The 19,891-nt window shown below is 41.7% G+C and overlaps 2 protein-coding genes across 2 annotated transcripts in view; one reads left to right on the forward strand and one right to left on the reverse strand.

Annotated features, from left to right (window-relative positions):
- Positions 1-207: 207 nt before the first annotated feature.
- rpl8 (ribosomal protein L8) lies at positions 208-3,935 on the forward strand. Its single transcript, XM_032529998.1, has 6 exons — positions 208-288; positions 731-874; positions 976-1,117; positions 2,021-2,239; positions 2,713-2,828; positions 3,741-3,935. The coding sequence occupies exons 2-6, from the start codon at positions 737-739 to the stop codon at positions 3,897-3,899; spliced, it is 774 nt and encodes a 257-aa protein (XP_032385889.1). The 5' UTR covers positions 208-288; positions 731-736; the 3' UTR covers positions 3,900-3,935.
- A 1,670-nt stretch (positions 3,936-5,605) lies between these two features.
- usp9 (ubiquitin specific peptidase 9) overlaps positions 5,606-19,891 on the reverse strand; it is a 45,833-nt gene continuing 31,547 nt past the window's right edge. Inside the window, 22 exon segments of the mRNA XM_032530297.1 lie at positions 5,606-7,756; positions 8,551-8,649; positions 10,366-10,395; positions 11,208-11,420; positions 11,753-11,909; positions 12,004-12,092; positions 12,181-12,401; positions 12,692-12,769; positions 12,772-12,876; positions 13,018-13,147; positions 13,337-13,562; positions 13,645-13,769; positions 16,166-16,921; positions 17,104-17,245; positions 17,353-17,380; positions 17,383-17,525; positions 17,624-17,811; positions 18,010-18,230; positions 18,315-18,522; positions 18,605-18,751; positions 18,880-19,026; positions 19,778-19,886. Of these exon segments, the coding sequence (XP_032386188.1) occupies positions 7,469-7,756; positions 8,551-8,649; positions 10,366-10,395; positions 11,208-11,420; positions 11,753-11,909; positions 12,004-12,092; positions 12,181-12,401; positions 12,692-12,769; positions 12,772-12,876; positions 13,018-13,147; positions 13,337-13,562; positions 13,645-13,769; positions 16,166-16,921; positions 17,104-17,245; positions 17,353-17,380; positions 17,383-17,525; positions 17,624-17,811; positions 18,010-18,230; positions 18,315-18,522; positions 18,605-18,751; positions 18,880-19,026; positions 19,778-19,886 (3,850 nt within the window). The 3' untranslated portion in view covers positions 5,606-7,468.

Here is a 19,891-nt window from a genome sequence, read left to right on the forward strand (position 1 = left end):
CAACAATAATGGAGAAAAATCCTTGGAAAAACTACAGGGTTCCACAGCCCTGCTGGGTGGACCGCGTGGCGCTTTGCTGCTACTGCGGTCCACGCACCCGCCGGCTTAGACCCCTAAAAAGAAAAATAACAGAAGATACTTTTACCACAAGGGATGAGCTATCTCATTTTACTTTCTACATGGATATGTATATCTGCCTCCAACTCCCACAAAGCACCGCGGTGATTTATCCGGAAGAAAACCTCTGATCTTCCCCTTGCACTTCCTCTTTCCGTCAACGGAGTTTAGGTAGGACATCGACTGTCTGATTCCCCATGTACAATCTCTTCTAAATCATGTTTTTCTTAGTTCATCCACTTTAAACAAAGCTTTCTAAATGGGCATAACATGTAAAAGAATGTGTCTTACTGAGTATTGTAAAGGCAGACATTTGTTTTGAAGCGTTTTGTTGTGGCTCTGTGTCTGAGCGGTGACACGGTGCAGTGAGTAGCGGTGACGGCTAAGGCCGGCGGACGCTCGCACAGATCCGGGTGTTGTCCTTTATGTGAGCCGTTCGGAGAAGCTATCGATAATGTAGTTTATACACTAAATGGCTGCTTAAGTCACATTTACGTTAGAAAGGTTCAATGTTCAATAGTCAGTAGTTACTTGAAAGCATTAGCAACAGGCCTCAAAAGTTAGTCCTCGCGTGTCAGGCTGGTAAATAACGCCGCCTGTCTCTCTGTTCCAGGACACGATGGGACGTGTGATCAGGGGACAGAGAAAAGGTGCGGGCTCCGTGTTCAAAGCCCACGTGAAGCACCGAAAAGGAGCCGCTAAACTCCGTCACATTGACTTCGCTGAACGCCACGGTTACATCAAGGGGATTGTGAAGGTAAGCGAGGACCCTGGAGGAGCAGATTGAAGTCACCACACTGGCTGCAGGTGAACAAACACTGGCTTTTTTTCTTTTCTTGTGGTGGTCGACTCACTCAGGATATTATCCATGATCCCGGCCGTGGTGCTCCCCTGGCCAAAGTGGCCTTCCGTGACCCGTACCGCTTCAAGAAGAGGACCGAGCTCTTCATCGCGGCCGAGGGCATCCACACTGGACAGTTCATCTACTGCGGCAAGAAAGGTAGGAGACTGGAGAGATGAACCCTGATCAGTGTTTGGACTGTAGTCTGTTGTCCTAGCTCCACCATTAAGCCCTTTTTTATACATCGTTACATTATACTTTATCCACATGTTATAGGTCTGTTATGTACATGATTCAAAATGGTTTACAAATGACAGGATTGTTACAGATGCATTGCTTGCATAATGTCAAGTAATGGGGTTTGAAACTTATTTTGAAGTTTAACATGTCCTGACATTGCCATTTCTTTTTCATTCTAATATGAACGATTATGTAATGTCTTCAGTTAATTGAATGGTGTAAAAGTAAAGTTCTGTTTTTTAACCTTTCTTGATATCATTCCAACAATTGAAACTGTAGCTTTGTCTTGACCCGAGTCAGCAACAGGACACATCCCCCGTCTTAGATTTGGTCCTGGGTCTGTGCAGGGGACACTAATGCTGTCATTTAACTAATAATTATTTGAAGTATGTTGAAAGTGTTGCAGAAATGTTGAATCGGATTAAGTGAGTTGCAGTGTGTTAAGGGAAAGGGAGTTATTCAACCATAAGATTGATGTGAAATTGCCAACACATGTTAAGTATTGAGGTTTATGTCTGAAACGTACAGACGAGCTCTGAACTGGGAAATTTGGTAAATATGGAACATTCGCAGTCCGACCAGGATTTGAAGTGGGAACTGGATGCACCTCTGCCTCCTTTATTCATTCAGCAACTGCAGCATGTTTGACATTTTACTAACTTGTAGTGCATTTATGCCACCTCAAAAGATATTTAAACTGGGCTCAATTTTAGAAAACATTTATTCTTTGAAAATGCAGTGCTCGTAATCAGGTGAAATTGGTTCACGTTGGATGGAAGTGTTTCAGTACGAAGCCGATGTCTCACTGTTTTTATCCCACAGCTCAGCTGAACATCGGCAACGTCCTGCCCGTTGGCACAATGCCCGAGGGAACCATCATCTGCTGCGTGGAAGAGAAGCCCGGTGACCGAGGCAAGCTGGCCCGCGCGTCAGGAAACTACGCCACAGTCATCTCCCACAACCCCGAGACCAAGAAGTCCAGAGTCAAGCTCCCCTCAGGCTCCAAGAAAGTCATCGCCTCTGCCAACAGAGCTGTTGTCGGTAAGGACCCTTAACGTAATGTAAAGCCTTAAATTTCCTCATTGTCACCAGGAAGTAGGGCTGGGCGATGTATCACAAAATTCTTGACCAAATACGTCAATGTTGATGTAGCAACAATATTGTATGGTTGACTGTTGGTGCATTAACAATGTTATTTACACAGTGAGATTTTTGACGTATATTCTCCTGAAATGTGTTAATGCCTTAGTGGGTAAAGGTAAATAATAGCACAGCTAGAACGGTCCGGTACGTTGAGAAAATGACCTCACTTTACTGTAATGCAGCCTGTAAAACCAGGTAGAGCCTACACTTACCATACTATTTTACAATATATCCCAAATCTAAGACAATATCTAGTCTCATATTGTAGTATTGATACATCAATATATTGCTTAGCCCTACTATTTTGATACTTTAGAAACTGTTTGTGATAGCACTGTGTGTGTGTGTGTGTGTGTGTGTGTGTGTTAAAGGTGTGGTTGCTGGAGGTGGTCGTATTGACAAGCCCATCCTGAAGGCCGGTCGAGCCTACCACAAGTACAAGGCCAAGAGGAACTGCTGGCCACGTGTCCGTGGTGTGGCTATGAACGTAAGTGAACTCAAACTGCAACCGTGTTCTCTGACTCAAACCAGGTGCAACTGATTTTCTGTTATGCGAAGCTAATGCAGGATTAGGAACAGTGAGCGATGAGACGTTGACCTATTTTGAAGGACGTGTTTTGGACATCATGGAGGCTTGATACTGCAGGACTTAAATAATTGACTGTCTACTGCAGCATAGGGGAAGAGTGTGTCTCACTGTACTGATTAAGGAGAAGCCTTAAGGTGGATGAAGAGGTGGTTTTCTGTTCTATACAGAGTTGGAGGTTATCACACTTAACATTCTGCCTTGCTCCCCACGAGTTCTCATTAGCCTTTGGTAACCGTTTTCCAAACTTGTTTATCTCAAGTTACAAGAGGTTTTGAGACATTGAACATATTGCATTAAATTGAGCACTTTTTTTAGATGTGTGAATGGTTCAGCTGCTGGGTTAGACTGTTTGTCCTTTTAAAATGTTAGGGTAGCGACTTTGTCCAGTAAGGTGACGCTGATATGAAGATTTGGTCTTGCATGTAGAAGCATTTTTGAGGGCCTGACCACTTAACATTTCCTAAATGGATGGTGTGAGGGTCTACATTTAAAAACACTAAATCCCTAACATTAATGAAGTCCCTCAATGTGAAAATATATTTATCATGGCTAAGTAAAAAGAAGCTTGGTTGGTGCTGGGTTTCTGGAGTAAAGATGGATTACTATGCTATTCTGCTAACAGTGTATATAAGACATTTTCTGTATAGCTTGTTTGTGCCAGTGTCTGCGCTCTGGAAATGAGGCAAAGTATTCCTTACATTTTGGGTTTTGTTCTCTTGCTCAATGCAAGGAGGCAACTACGATAAATGAAGGTTTCCCTCAGACTGATGTCCTCTTTTTCTTTTTTTTTTTTTTTTCCTCTCTGTGCAGCCCGTTGAGCATCCCTTCGGTGGTGGTAACCATCAGCATATTGGCAAACCCTCAACGATCAGGAGGGATGCACCTGCTGGTCGCAAGGTCGGTCTTATTGCTGCTCGTCGTACAGGCAGACTGCGTGGAACAAAGACCGTACAAGAGAAGGAGAACTAAAATCTGACTCTTGATAATAAAAACGGTTCTAAAAGACTGTTCTTTTGATTCATTTCTGAGTCCACACACACGCATAAAGATCAAATATCAAAGTGGGACAGATGTTAAGAATTGAGAGGTAAAAAGATCAACAAATTGCCCTTTCCACAGAAGACTTATTTGATGGTTAACCGTACGAAAAGCACATGTGTAAATGATGCAAGTAATGATTGCTGAAGTCCGTTTGGCTGGTCCAATCATTGTCACAGCCTACCTGGACACTTTCGGTACAGAGCTATTGAATGTTAAAAGTGCTTTTTCTACTCTGATGAAGTCTAAATGCCTGCAATAACACTCTTAATCTTGTGTACTGCTAACAAAATGGTCGTTTTCTGGTTCCAGAAAGACAAATACAAGATTTACAATTATATGTAACTGATACATTTGTAGTTTTTGGCATCTAAAGTTATTTTAACCTTTTACCATAGGACCATGATTCTATTGACTACTAATCGAACTACATAATTTACTGCAGGTACCCTAACATTTTGAGGCTAGTTTTAGGTTTACATGGCCAAGTCGGTTACAGGCAATAAATCGTACCTCCATTAATAAGTATTTAGTTGAAAATATGAAGAGATTTTAAATCTGTTGTGGTTTGTGTTGAATTATTCTGAAGTGTTAAATGTTTTCTCTTCTGCGTATCAGAAAACTACAAACTATAACCTTATGGGGGTATATAAAGGAAGGATTAATTGAAAGATTTTCCCTTTTAGAACATGTAACTGAGCATATGTGCACTAGAGGGAGCACCTGAATCAGGACAGTTGTCGGCCCTTAACGCCAATGCTGAATTTATTTATAGGTTGATTAAATGGTGACGATTTAATGAAGTTTATTTGGAGATATATTTAAAGAAACATTAAGATTGTGGCCACTTTCGAACACCCTCGACAGGTGTTTTAGAGAACGCAGAAGTTAAATTATCCAGTATTTCTCGAGAAAAACAAAATCTGAAAACGTAGCATGTGTTTAAATTTTTTCTTTTGACCTCATGAAGGGTGCCCCCCCCCCCCCCCCTCAGGTTGGGAGACTGATAAAATCCAGCAATTTGGCACTGCACCAAAGAGATTTAATAAAAAAAAAATCAAAGATGAAGTAGAGGCAGAGCTATCTTGACTTTAGATCAGTGTATCTCCCATAATGCAACAGAGTTGGTAAACAGGTACATCTCTCATGACTTGTACTGCAAGTTAAAATCTAACAGGCTCAATTAACCTCAATTAACCTGGAACATTTACAGAAATGCCAATTACCAACGTTAAACGCTCAGTTGTCAGTTTATTAGGTAGACCTAGCTAAAACCAATGAAGTGTAATCTATCAGTCCTCCATAAAAGGTATGTTCAGTCTTTGTTTAAACTGATTTAGAAAAGGTGTAGAATCAACTTTACAAGGTTATTTTGTGGTGCTGCTGAACTGTATCACAGAGGATTGAGGAGTGCTCCTTTAAAAAGGGATCTCCAACAGTGACCTCATCCCAAGTTATCCCTCTGGAGTCTGATGCGGGAACAAACCCTACTTGTCATAACTTGACAACTTACAAAACAAAACATCAGCTGACACCAATTAGTTAGCTACTGTGTATAGTTAGATACTTTTTGAATGAACTTTGGTGATGATTGGCAGATGTTTACCAATTATTGTCCACAAGTAAAAAGACACGGGCAAGATTCCATGTTCTTTATTTGCTAAGGGCGCAATGCTTTTTTTGTTATATTTCTGTGCACAAAAAACCTCACAAAGTGAAAGTCCACATCGCGACTGTAGCTCCAGAATTCAACGTCACACCATGGCCAAAACAAAAGTCGGCAAAAAACAGGGCGCAGAACTCTGTACAGTCAATATCTTCTTTAAAAATAACACAAGGACAAAAATGTTCCTCTTAAATCAAATTCTATTTTTTAGTGAAATACAACAAAATAAATTCTATAAAATAAGAGCAAAATATTTAAATATAATACGATGGGCAGAATATTTTCATTTGCAGGAGTATTTGGTATGTTTTAGACAAAAAAAAAAAAGAAATTCAAAAAATACATGCATTCAAGTTACCAATTAAATACAGTATTTACTGATGTTTACCTTTTACTCCTACAGAATTACAAGTTAGCTCAAGTTGCAACATGACTAACCAGCTGCTATTCTTACGGTACGACCCTGCTGTGGAACCTATACTCTGTAGAGCGACAGGGCGAGGGTCTCACTGCTGCCAACTTCATCCCGAAACACAGCCGAGACGCCAAACCTGACCAGCTCCACGGCAGAAAGGAAGCCGACGGGCAACAGTCTGTCTACAACTAGACGCTATTGAAGAGACCGAAGCAAACCACACAGTCTATTTTACACCAGATAACCCAGTGCAGCGATTCTGTTGCATATGTGTTTTATTTTTCAGAATTCTTTAAGATGAAAGCTAAGCCGTCTATCCCACCAAAACTGACTGCCAAATGTTGAAGTTGGAGGATTATAATGTGCAATTGAAAAGCCACTTATTCATACATCGGTTCAAAATATCGCCCTCATTGTAGATAGGGTAGATGAGTAGAAAAAAAAAAAGACGAAAAAAAACAAACCTAAAGGGTAACAACACCCCTCTGGAGATGTGGATTAAGAACAGCTTTAGGTTGTTATGATCACAAGTCTTCCCTTGGGCTACACTATTCTGGTGAGAAGCCATGCTAAATGTTACAGCATATTAAATAGAGCTTCAAAAAGGATTGAATTAATTACCAGAACAAAAAGAAGAAGAAAAAAAAAAAAGAAAAAAAAGAAAGGCAATGAGATTCAGAACAATGTTGCATCACTGCTTTTTCACATCAACCAAACACTGTAAAAGTCCACCCAACCATTCCATATCTCACACTAAAACCAACCACAGCTTGTGAGTTGATTTGGCATGGGTCGTAAGGTTGCCAAGGAGCTTAAGAATAATAATATAATTATGATAATAACAATGCATCCTTCTACAGTTGAATGACCAGTAACCGTCCAATGGTAGAACAAACTTTACTGCTGAGCATGGGTGATAAAACAAAGAGGAGTTGTTGTCTTCTTTTTTTTTTTGGGGCATTTTTCTTATTTATAATTTCCATTTTGTTTTTCATAATATCTGCAACATCTCCCAACAGCAAACACTGAGTTATGCTACTGGGGGATCTGAACAGTCAAAAACATTAACATACTATGTACACCTTTTTGTCGTGTAGACAAGCGCATCAGCATCGTCAGCTCTGGGTAAATTTGTTTTTCTTTATTAGAACTCTTGTCCACTCCCTCGCCTCTGCAGCCACCAGTAGGGCCCTGTCACACGGTCAAGAAGCCCCAGGCCAGGGAAGAGCCCCCCCACAGGCCGACGGGGGAGCAGAGGCCTGGAGAGGGGATGGGAGGCCTGGCTCTGCCCTGCCCTGGGGCCAGAGAGAAGTAGAGAGAGAGAGACAGAGGCCCGACGAGCAGCTCTGTTGACCGAAGGATGAGAGGAAGGAGAGCGGGACGATGGAGGCTCGAGGCACAGCAGAGGGGTAGGGGTCGTTACTCCTTAGGCGGGGCAGGCGTTGGGGTAGTAGAGGTGGTGGGGGCGGGGGCTGAGGCGGGGGCAGGGGCCGGGGCCGGGGTGGGTGCAGGGGCGGGGGCGACGTCCTCGGTGCTCTCCCAGTTCTCTTGTGCTCGTGGGCCTGGGCCAGGAGTGGGACCAGGACCTGGGGTGGGGGTGGTCTGGGTCGGGCCTGGAGTCGGGGCAGAGGCAGGACCAGGACGCTGAGGGTTGTTCATGTGCTGAGCAGCAGGCCCAGTGTACGGCTGCCCATGGGGGTGGTTGTTCTGTTCAGTGGGAGAAAGTTGTCAAAAATCAGTGGATTATAACAACTAAACTGTTACATGTAACTACATATAATAAAATGCTCGACTTAAATGTAGTGAATCTGACCCAAGCACCCGCAGCCACATGTTTCGGGCATGTCGAAGGCTGGAAGAGGTTTCTAACATCCTCTTATCAGCTGTGTGCAGTCGCAGGTTTTTTTTTTTTTTTTCCATGTTGATAAATCCCATCAGAAAAGACCAACAATAAACTGATCCTACTAACGACAATTGTCTGTGTATCAAAACCTTGATACATCTCATTCCTCTGTGCCATAGAGTCTCCATTGTTAAATAAAAAAAAAAACATGCCACATCGTTTTACTGAGTGACGGTGTTACTTCATTGTCATAAACGCTGCTGATTTTGAGTCGATCTTTGGCTTCAGAAACAGAATAATGCTTGGTTTGCTTTGGTCTTTTAATGGGATTTGTTGACATTAACAATTAGACAAAGTAATGGCACAACTCAAGCAACACAAACCAGGAAGTTCTAACCTTAACCCCTGGTTGTGTGAGCACAAACTGACACATAATTAAGTTAAAAGGTATGTTGCCATGGATACTGGAATTATTCATGGTTAATGTGAGACCGGCTACAAGAATTGATGCTGCCTTCCACATTCGTACTTTCTGCTCTGCTAAGATAGGTACGTCACAAACGGTAAAAACATATAAATATGGTGATCCCATGACAATAGAACGTGTTTCATGTCACCAACTGATGTAAACGGGTAAACGGGACCCTTGATACGCTACCTGCTGAAACTGTGTGGTCCCAGGAGAGTGTGGGTACAGAGAGGTGTCTTCGGGTGGGGAAGAGTCTTGATCATCCGGTGCTTCCTGTTCATCTGGCTCCTAGAAGACATGACAAATGTTATCACATTAATTTAAAAATAAAATACTTATTTAAAATATACACAGCAGGAAACGCTAAGTTACTGGAACACAACAGTGGGTATAATGTTAAGCTTCTGTATTTCAGTATAAAATAGCAAGTAGGGTTGTGTGGTGAAAATCAAATTACTAACCGTGTTAAATTATCAAGGAAATGAAGTTCAAACTAGATATGATTATGTGTGGGTGGATTCTACACCTGAGAGCATCCTCTCAGCAGGAGAGCTGCTGTTAGGTCTTTAGACACACCGCTAACAGGAGGCGCACATGAACCTCTACTGTGGAGGTTATGTCAGTGCCACTTTCAAGGCTGGTAATAAATGTTCTTTAAATGTTTTTCTTACGGTCAACAAATGCCAGCCGTATCATTTCATTGTTAACTACTGTTAATTCTTATCTATGTGTCAAGTTAAATTACATTTCTTTAATGTGCGCGTGCATATTATATATATATTACATGATGTAAAGTCATAACTGGAAAAACAGAACCTGTCAGTCTTTTATCACAAACGTGTAATATGTGAAGCTCATGTACTAATATATGTCATTACAAAGACCGTCATGTATTTTTTAATCTAGCTATTATCCATCAAAACTGTAAACTGTTTAAAGCCTACAATATTTTAAACTACATTCTGACGATTGACAACCTTGAGTTAGAGGTTGTTCTGTCAAATTGTGTCCTAATTTCCTAAAGGAGTGGTTCTCCCAATGATCAGGTGAGAATAGTCAGTTTTTAGATTTATTTCTGGAGGTACATAATGTCAAAAGGTTAACAGGTTACTACCAAAATGACAAGAGCCTATAAATACCTAGTATATTGGCTACAAAAACATAATGAAGACATTATGCCTAAAGCACAGTACAGTCTTGGCCTCACAGTTTAAATACTGTAACTACTACTGAATACTGAAGTATAGATCAGGCTAAGAGTTTTCAATCAGATGCAGGTGGCTGGCGGCATCCCAGTTTGAGTTGGGGAGAATGTAAAAAATTGGCAAAAAGAGCACTAGATTGAGATGGAGGACTGGCTGTGTCAGTGATGTTGCTTTGGCGAATCACTGGGACTGGGCAACAGGACAGCAAGAGAACAAAGATCTGTTCACTGTGTGCAGCTGCATAACATCATTTATTTTGCCAGTTAAACTATATGGCATCTCACAGGCTGCCTGTCCACCTTTTCTTTTACTATACGAGTGGACGACAGGATGGAGAATGGCAATTTTGTCAATTATCTATGGTCATAATCTGTGTTACTAGCACAGCATGAACATCATTTGAGAAGTAAAAAAAAAAAAAAAATCATCTCAGGTACATATTGTAAACTCAAAGTGCTTTTTAACTTATTATTCTGGTAGTTTGTGTAGCCTTACAAGAACCTCCTGAGACTATTTGTTACATTTGTATCACATAAATGCATATCAAAAGTACAAAAAGAAAATGAAGCAAAGTTGACAAATGAGAAAACCTATGAGGACTCAACATGACACAATGCTTCTAGCCTTTGCCACTGATGACTGCTTGAGCTAAAGGAAACACAAAATTGTGCAATTCTAACTAAACAAAGTGTTAACTGTGTTTGTGATCTAAACATTGGACAACTGTTTCTCTGCTGATTCTTAAATAAAATATTGTTTTCATTTCCTTCCTTTATGTTGTGGTGCCTGGAATACTGACCTTCCCTGGGCTTCCCTGAGTACACTTGAGCTGTGTATGGAATATTACAGGAAAAGTGTGTCATTTGACTGGTTTTGTCAACATAAAAATACAAGTAACTTATTTTAAGTGAGAACAAAAAATGATATTTGTATGCATTGTGAACTGCAGCCATGAATAAAGACAAAAACATATTTAGCATAGCAAACATAGTCATAGCTGTAGCTTAGGGTGGACATTTAACATTTAATGGATTGTAATTAATGGGCCCAATAAATAACTGTATTAAATGTCAGATTTTAAATTATCTACAAAATCATTTCTTCTATAAAATGTCAAAAAAAAGCAACAAGCTAAGAAACCCTAAACATATTCATTTTATACTGACATATACGACAAACGATAATTGAATCATTCAAAGTGTTGATCATCAATTTTCTGGTCAATCCAGTAATCAATTATTAGTAATTCAGTGGGTTGTTAAATCTCCTCTGCCTCGGTCATACAGTATTTGTGTGGGATTTTTCTGTTACTTTCACCACTGTACACTATTGTTAACATGTTCCCATGGCAACAACGGCCATGTAGATATGTTTTACTGCGGTGTTTTTACAATATTTATATATTTGAATGTAACAGAAAGTCCCCCTCCATACTGATGTTTGACTTGCTCAGAAAAGTTCAACAGTGATTTTGAACAGCTGTTCTGGACTACAGATGTGTTCCACTATAGCTTTATATAGTGATGATTTGGCTCCCTAAGCACAGTCCCTAAGACTGGAGGATAATGTTAATGTACACACGTGTGTGTCTTTGTGTGTGTGTGTGTGAGTGAGTGAAAGGTACAATGTCGATGCCATTACCTCCTCGGGACAAAGTTCACAGGCCTTGGCAAGGGTCATACGTGCACTGTGCGACCGCTCCAGGAAATAGCCGTTGGAGGTCTCGTTGCTCTGAACCGGAGGGGACCAGTTGTTGTAGGTGTACTGGGGGTTCCCTGTGTATGGCCTCCTCTCCAGCTCGTCCCCTAACCACTCCACTGCCCACGTCCACTTTCTTTTCAGGTCACCATTACTCTGTAGGCACAAGGAGAACATGCTGATTAGCAAATATGGATACACCTGCTGCACCTGTGAATGCACAAGGCAGCTTTATTAACATGTAATTTGACTGTTTTAGAGTTGTACATATGTACATGTACAGAAAAGACAAATAAAAGTAACTTTATCGCAGAAGATAAATGCTCTTCCCTAAGTAACTAGGTGTGACAACAGAAGAACTAAATCTTAAAAGAAAAAGGTTGTTTTGGCGAAATTGGTTATCCCCAAAATTATCTGGCACTTCTAAATCACAAATTCATTTTATGGCAAATGTGTAGTGTTAGAGACTGCTTTGTGAGTAAGTGTACCTGTAGGATCTGGTAGGCCACAGAGCAGTTGCTGAAGAGGGCCACCATGCACTTAATGCACTGGTAGGCTCGTTTCTGGTAGTGGTTCTTGGAGCGCTGGATAGTGTCAAAGAGCCCATCTCTGTCATCAGGAATGCCCTTCAGCACATTGTGAATCCTGTTCATCCCAACGAGGAAAGGTGACATTGAACTCCAATGACATACAAAACAATGCAACACTCTTAATTTAAAAACTGAGCAATCTGTCTGACCTGTGTGTCTGCCAGGAGTCCTCGATGAGTAGGATCTGTAGCAGCAAGTCCAGGTAAGGCCTCAGCTCATAGGTGTAGGAGTACGCCACCTGCAGACACACAACACACATAATCTTGTGGACACATTCAAGTATGCCACCTGCACAACAATAGATGTCATGTTGGGCATGTATTTACCTGCCAGAGCAGCTCACTGAGCACAGTGGAGGAGAACTGAGGGTTCTCCCAGCAGCTGAAGCGAAGCAGCTTCACTGTCTCCTCAGAGTTGCTGCAGTCCTCGATTATCTTCTTCACGTAACTGGTCCTCACAAACAGGATTTCTGCTACCAGCTGTTGTACAGGCATCACTGGGGCCGTCAGGTTGGTATCACCATACGGGTTAGGAAGAGGAGGGTTACCTGGAGAGGGAAAGGGGAGAATTTAGAGTAACTGTAAATTGAAATACATGAAGCTATAAGAGGGACATACAAAAATGGTTTCTTTAGTGAGCTTCTTCAATTGTTCATTTCTGTAAGCACTAAGCTCTGCCTACACAATGCAGAGGTTTAGAGTGGCTGGTTTGTCAGTCACAAGATCCTGAGCAAGGATGAAAATCTTCATTGAGCTTTAATTCTGTCTAATGACTTATTACAGGGTCATATTGCCAGAGTTCATACCACATTTCGTGTGGCTGAAAAGTAACACTCACCATTGATTGAGGACTGCATGCGCGAAGAGACGTCACAGCAACGGACCAGCTGGGAGACCACAGTGTAGAGCTTGCCCACTCAGCGTACTGATACTTAATGGGAGGGCCGGGACCCTCGTCTAGAGCGACCAACATGAAAGTGGCTGGGACATTCAGCTTCAACAACTGGGTCTTTTCTGCCAGGCCTGCGAGGGGGCGAAAAGGAAATAATACAGCATTTTAAGTCCCAAACTAATCATTAATAACATTTTTTATAAACCTTTCTTGTGAAATTCACTGAGGAACAGATGTACTTGGCAGGTGTGTGATTGCTGTGTGCTCCTTACCCAGATTGGCATACATGACAAAGAGGTTAAAGTACTGCTGCAGGTGACGGCCGTGTTCCGAAACCTCTCTTCGGAGCAGGTTGAGCACAGCTCTCAACAGGTGGTCACTTAGACTGAGGTTATCACAGCCCTGATATACAAACAGGGAAAACAACAGACAAACCACAGTAGGGTTAAATCAATCAGAAATAGAGGCCAAGATATCACTCAGTGATACAAACGGCTTTAATCATCTTTCAATTAACTTGTGATTGAAACAGCTTTAAGTATCTTCAGTCCTAATAAAGAGCCCATTTTCCATCTGAAGTTTGGCACCAACCTGAGTTGAGGGTCCAGGCGAGGCGGTGGGGGAGGGGCACGGGCCGTCTTGCAAGGAGAAGTGAGCGATAAAGACAATGAGCTTGGCAAATGCACCACGGACCTCAGCGCTCGGGCACTCTAGCAGATACTCTGAGAACCGGTTTGGGTAAGCAAACAGGACTTTGTGTGCAAACCAATAGCGTACATTCTTACTGTGTCTCAGCAGGATGCAGAGGGCGTCATACCTATAGAAAAGGACAAGGAGAAGGGTTATAGAGGAAAAGAAGAGGGAGAAAATCCAAAAACACAGGGGTAGATGGAGCTTACCAGTCACTGGCAGGACCCCTTACTACTTTCTTGGTGTGAAAACCTGTGCTGAAGAGGAACCTAGCAGCCAGCTGAGCACTTATCATAGCAATCTCCTCTGCCTCTGGCAGAAGATGGTCTTGCCCGACTAAAAGACAGCAAAAATTAACAAAACACAGTATAGGAGTCTTCCTGGTTATTTACAAAATACTATAACATAAGCTGGCAATCTTTTAAGCTACACCCAGAGAGAGACTTTACTCATGGTTGGATCAAATTACGGAATTGTTATCGAGAATATATCTTGTCTTATTAGCAGTGGACGCGGAATTTTCTGCAGATTTTAAAATATAAATTAAAATTACATTTCAAAATGGAAACACATTTCCACCCCAAGCCAAAACAGTCCGCTAAATTCTGCAGATTTTCATTTCAGATCATCGCTGAAAACTGTAAAAAAGAAAATCTGCAGATTCCATTTGGGTCTGCTTATTAGCAATGATTTGACATCAATAGTGATAACCCAGGCGTATATAAAGAAAATTACTTAAACGTGGATATATATATACACACGCAACATATATAAACGTACATTGCAGTCTGCAAGTAGTAGAGCCGTTATCTCCCTTTATTTTGGTCTGTTCTACAGCCCACTGGATTAAAAAAAAAAAGTAATGGTTTCATTTAAAATAATCAATGCGTTGGAGTGGATTCAACACAATGACGAATATGTACATACAACATATTATGAATAGTGACGTAAAAGACACTGAATGCCACAAAAACTCCTGTCTAATCCTTGTTCAATCCAGCATAAACTACAATGAAACACAAAATGAAGTTAATAACACGGCAACTGGGAGACAGCTAGGGTCGGGTATCGTTTGGGTTTTTTCCAACACTGGTGCTAAAATGGTGCCTGAACCGAAATATATTAATAATGTACAGTATATAATAAAAATAAAAAAGGGAGCACAATACGACAGTTGGCAACGTTAAAGAACGGCTTGTTTGTTGCTAAGGCCATATGGTCAAAATTAAATGATTGATTAATAATGTAATAACAATAACTAATAACTGACTTATTCCTATACAGTCATTTTACACTGTTTGTCGTAAGCAGTCAGCATTTTAACCATTGTGCTTAATCCAGATACTAGCCAATGGTAACGTAGAGTCCCATGCAGCGATACTTCTGGGAAAAAAAAAAAGTCAGGCACCGAAATTTGGCACTACCCTATTCGGTGCCCTATTGGCACCGCGTTTGAGTACCCAACCCCAGAGAGAGCAGAGTTCAGGCTCAGAGCAAGCTACAAAAAAAGTTAAAACAAAAACAAAAAAGTAAGGTCAATAAATAATATTTCAAATCACACATTCACACTAAAATACTGGGTCAATGTTTTGGGTCAGTAAGTGGATTGCCTAGCTTACAACCAACATTTGTTTCTAAAAAATGTCTATGCTGCTGAAAATGATTTTAATAGAAGATGCATTAGCATCTCAACAAGATACATGGTAGCAAACAAAACATACGGATGACTTCCCTCAAACATTTATTTTCCTGTAAAACATTGTGGGGTTTTGGCTCCATTAATAATGCATTACAGAGGCAGTGCATTTCTCGGCAACGCTTGCTAAACGCTACTGACCACCAATTCTTTCCACATGGATGCTTTATCAGTGTGCAAAGGATCAATCAAGCCTCTGCCCTCTGGAGGTATTAAATATGTAGAATCATGACTGGACTACGCATGGGCCAGTTAAGGGTTTCAAGGTATAGCGCAGTTTGAAAAAGTCAAAGTATCAAAAAACAGTAACATTTCTGTCTTACCATTCCTATGATATGAGCGTTTTTTTTAGTTTTTACGAGTGTTCAAGGAAAGATACTGAACTTTAGTAATCTGTTTCTCTGCCAGTGTGCACAGGGTTAAAAAATAAAATACATTGTGTTTAATGGAAAAAAAGTTTTTACCCAGACATTTGAAAATTATTTCAAAGCTGTAATTGCAATACCACAATACTGTGAAACTGATATTTTTGCTGAAAGTTATCATACCGGCCCATGCCTAGACTGGACAAGTATGATATTTGATAAAGTATGATGATACTGTGCAGCTATAACAAATCACACAATAATGCACGGCAAAGGTTGAATGTACAGTTATATATACCTTTACAGAAATTATTAACACTGGTAGTGTTAACCATTTCTTGAAGGGTACATTGTCGATCCCTGATGTATGTACGCATGTTGTGGAACAAAGACACACATTAACACTAACTACTTGTGTGGTTAATGATCTGTCTGTTGTATGTTTATTTTATCGTTCTTAATATTGTTTCTTGTGATTGTTTTTGTATAATTTTGTCTGCAACTTTATTTGGAGGTTTTCAACTTAAATGGGCCATACCTGGTTAAATAAGATGTAAAAAAAAAAAAACAGCTACACAGCGTAGGAAAATTACATTAAAAAACAATATTGTGTTGATAACCATCATTTACAAGCTCAGCTTAGCAGAACGCAAAAGAAAGATGCATACCTGGAGGAGGGTTTAAATAGACACTGTTACAGGTCAGAAGTTTCTTAATGAACTGGAAATATTCCAGGCTGTATTGCATTCGGTTGTGCATGAATTGGACGTTCTGCTTGCGGACGCTGCACTCGATGACACCAGGCATCTTGACCTGATGTGGCTTGGTGGAGGAGATGGTCAACTCCGAGATGTATTTGACCAGCTCGCTGTCCTTGTCCAAAGAGTCCATACGCTCATAGAATAGAATGTAGGCATTCCACCAGCGCTTTTGCCTCCGGTACGACATCCTTTTCATCATATGATCAAACACCTCGCCCATGTATTCCCCTCCAAAGCACTGGTTCTTCATCTCCTCCTCATCATCCATCTTGCACTCAGTCACATCACCATCATCAAACTTATACCAGCGGTTCTTCTCCCCATCGCCTCCGTTCCTCTGGATTATGTAGGAATAGTAGTGCCCGCCACTGGCCTGGCCTGAGTGGACCAGCACTCCCACCAGACGATACTTGGAACTTCCGGGAGGTGTGGGTTCAGAGGGCTCATTCTGTTGGATCACCTGGTTCTCTGGGTTGACGTCATCACCCTCTAGCTTGGCCACACCAGCTACCGTGTATGGCTCCATGTCCAGCTCCCTGGGGAATTCAAAGTAGTCATTGAACTTGATGGCACACTCCCTCTCCCAGTCATAGTCAAAGCGCTTCAGCTGGATGGCCAGGACAGGTGGCAGCTTCTTTATCAGCAGGCGCTTCACCGTGTCCACCTGACAAGGAGAGAAAACATTACAGATTATTTGTCTGGCCCTTTATTTACATCTCTAATAAAAGTTATTGAGAAAAGAATATTTTAATTAAACCATGGGACAGCCATTAAACATTCATCAGATTTTAAAAGCACTTTTTGAGTTAACATTGGCTGACAAGCAGATGGATGCTTTATTCTCACCTTCTTATTACACTTCTCACAGTGGTAGGCATTGGCTCCCTCAAGCAGATCTCCTTTAACATACTGCTCCATGGAGTCCAACAGGTTCTGGTGGTTTCTGATATCTACATTGAGTGTTGTGAACGACTCCTCGCACTCATACCTGGCAACACAAAAAATTATTAGGTAACGAGGACCCAAGGCAGTCTCAAGTTTCTATTTGTGAAAATATTTCCAGTGACTAAGCACAGGGAAAAGGACCGCACTTACCTGTGGGGGCATCCCTGACAGATCTTTGGTCAGCGAAGGACCCTCCCAGCACCCTGCTCAGCATGGCGGGGTGGCCCAGGGCTTTCAAAGCTTCATCCAGACTGTCCACTAAAGAGTTAAAAAACTCCAGAGCATCATGCTGCTCCCGCAAGTTCACTGGCTCACCCCATAACCTAAAAAGGGTGGGGGTAAGACAATTAGTGGAGATGAGACAATTAGCAGCAACGGCTACACAGGCAAAATGCTAAATTAATATGACTCATTAAAATACCTGAACTGTTTCCAGAATCCCCTGGGGACATAGTACTGAAGTCTGGACGCAGCCAGATGTCCAAAAATGACCTGTAGGTGACGTAGTACTCCAATGTTATACTCTTTCCTGTCCTCTGACTTACTGGAGGGTTTATCGTCAAACTGATGGTGGTAGCTGAACACCTCATCACGAGGATCCACGTTACTCTGTGGAGAAAAACATACAGATGACACATTACCAACATGTCTCCACACCCACAATCGTTAATCACTTTTTTGCTACCGTATGCCATTGTGTTCACTGGGTAAACAAGACTAAAGAGTAATGGCCAAATGATGATCGTATTTGTAAATGAACAACTTCTCTGTGCAGAAGCTTTAATGTAAGACCAACTCAGACTTTACCTCATTCTCCTGCTTCTCATCCCCTGACATGTCATCATCCACATCAGTGCCTGTGCCCTCAATGGCCAGGATGCCATTGCGGATTGGAGGAATCATGTACAGCTGCTGAATGACAGAGTTCATATAACAGGTGGCCCCGGCATTCTTCAAACCCACAAAGCCTTTGTTGGGACGTGGCCCCACCGGAGGCAAGTATTCCCACTCGGTCAGTGTCTCACAACCTGGAAGTGGAGGGAAAACACACCCTCATGCATGATGTATTTTACAAATCATCATGCGAAATTACAACACTGGTGTTTACCTACCTAAGTAGTACATGTCAGTCAGGGTGTCGACTATTTGCTTGAGATTGCGAACACATCCAACAGCCAGTGCTACCAGGAGCTCAAAGCCAGCGTTGATAGAAGCAGGGGTGCTGCACACAGGGATGGCCTGCTCAGTGGGAAACTCCCCACTTTTCATGTACTGCAGGTACACATTAGATGCTGGGAAGATGAAGTCGTCAATCAGCTCCTAATCAAGAAGAGAGGAAGAAATAATCTTAGTGATGTTATAATAAAGGAAACAAAATAAGATTATATTAATATTGTTTTACCTTAATGAGGTTTGCTCCTCCTTTCTCGCAGCCAATGTAATACTTCTTCTCTGGTGTTTGGAAGGCTAGAAGCTCTTTGGTAACCCCAAGGTGACCCTCCAGGATGGTCTCCTCCACACCAGTCTCCCCTGTCCTCTTAACCTCATCCTAGTATATTAAACATATTGTTAACCATTAGCTCTGCCCAAGACTAAACTAGATAACCTCAAATTGATTTTTACTAGGAGCATAATATGACATATTGGCTGAAACATAGAATTTACAGGCTGTTTTACCCTTATCCGCTTCAGCCAGTCAATCTCATTGTTGAGCAGGACCTCAGCATTTGGCAGGTTGATGTTGCTGTTATAGGCATAGTTCAGAAGATGTCTGAGTAAAGTGAAGTAGTCTCCAGCATGTTTGGCTCGCTCCTTGGCTGTACTCTGGAAATGGACAATTTCAAATTAGGATCTTGTAAGAAGTTAACAGTTAAAATGTCTGGCACTGTGGTAATGCATTACAATGCACACAGACAGATAATAGTTATTAAGGCGCTGACAAGCCAACACGATTATCGGCCGTCGGAGAGCCTGGCAAAGTCAGTGACTCAAGTTTGTTTGGTGTGTTCCGTGCTGTCGTCAGTCGCAGGGGCCGTCGGCCTTCATTTTGGTCAATTTGACATGTTGAATCAGTGAGTGGGCATTGCATATCCAGAAATGATAAGCGGGATGAGCATGACAAACACCTCTCAAAATCTAAATCTAAAATCTTTTAAATTGACTTTTGTCAATCTGAAATGAAGACAGATTCAGCTACTGTATGGCCTACTTCTCGCTTAAAATGTTTTCAGAAACCCGTTTTGTGGAACTATTTGTGTAAAATACAAGATTATATTCCGAACGAGCCGCCATTATGGTCAGTTTTGAAATTCAGGAGAAGTCAGACCCACGTGACACGTTCGTCCAATCAGCTGCCGGTTTTCATTTATTTTGGGTGACAATAAAGATAAGCGCCGTAATGGAGACCTATTACGTCTTGCATACGCGCAGAACGTACACTCAAGTTGGCATCGCTTTGATGTGTTTACGAGGCACAACTCGGGGAGGCAGCCAGGTCGCCTGCCTTTTCTGCTGACGGTCAGCCGTCGGGTTGGTGTGTCAGAGCCTTCAGGAACACAAGGCAATAGCAACTCACCCCCAGCACAGTGAAGAGAAGGGTGATAAAGAAAAGGAGAGGTCGATGGCCCATACAGCACCTAGTTGCCATCAGGAAAAACTGCTCCTGGGCCATTTGACGCACAGATCTGTT

Source organism: Etheostoma spectabile, chromosome 11 (genome assembly GCF_008692095.1).
Source record: "Etheostoma spectabile isolate EspeVRDwgs_2016 chromosome 11, UIUC_Espe_1.0, whole genome shotgun sequence".
NCBI lineage: Eukaryota > Metazoa > Chordata > Actinopteri > Perciformes > Percidae > Etheostoma > Etheostoma spectabile.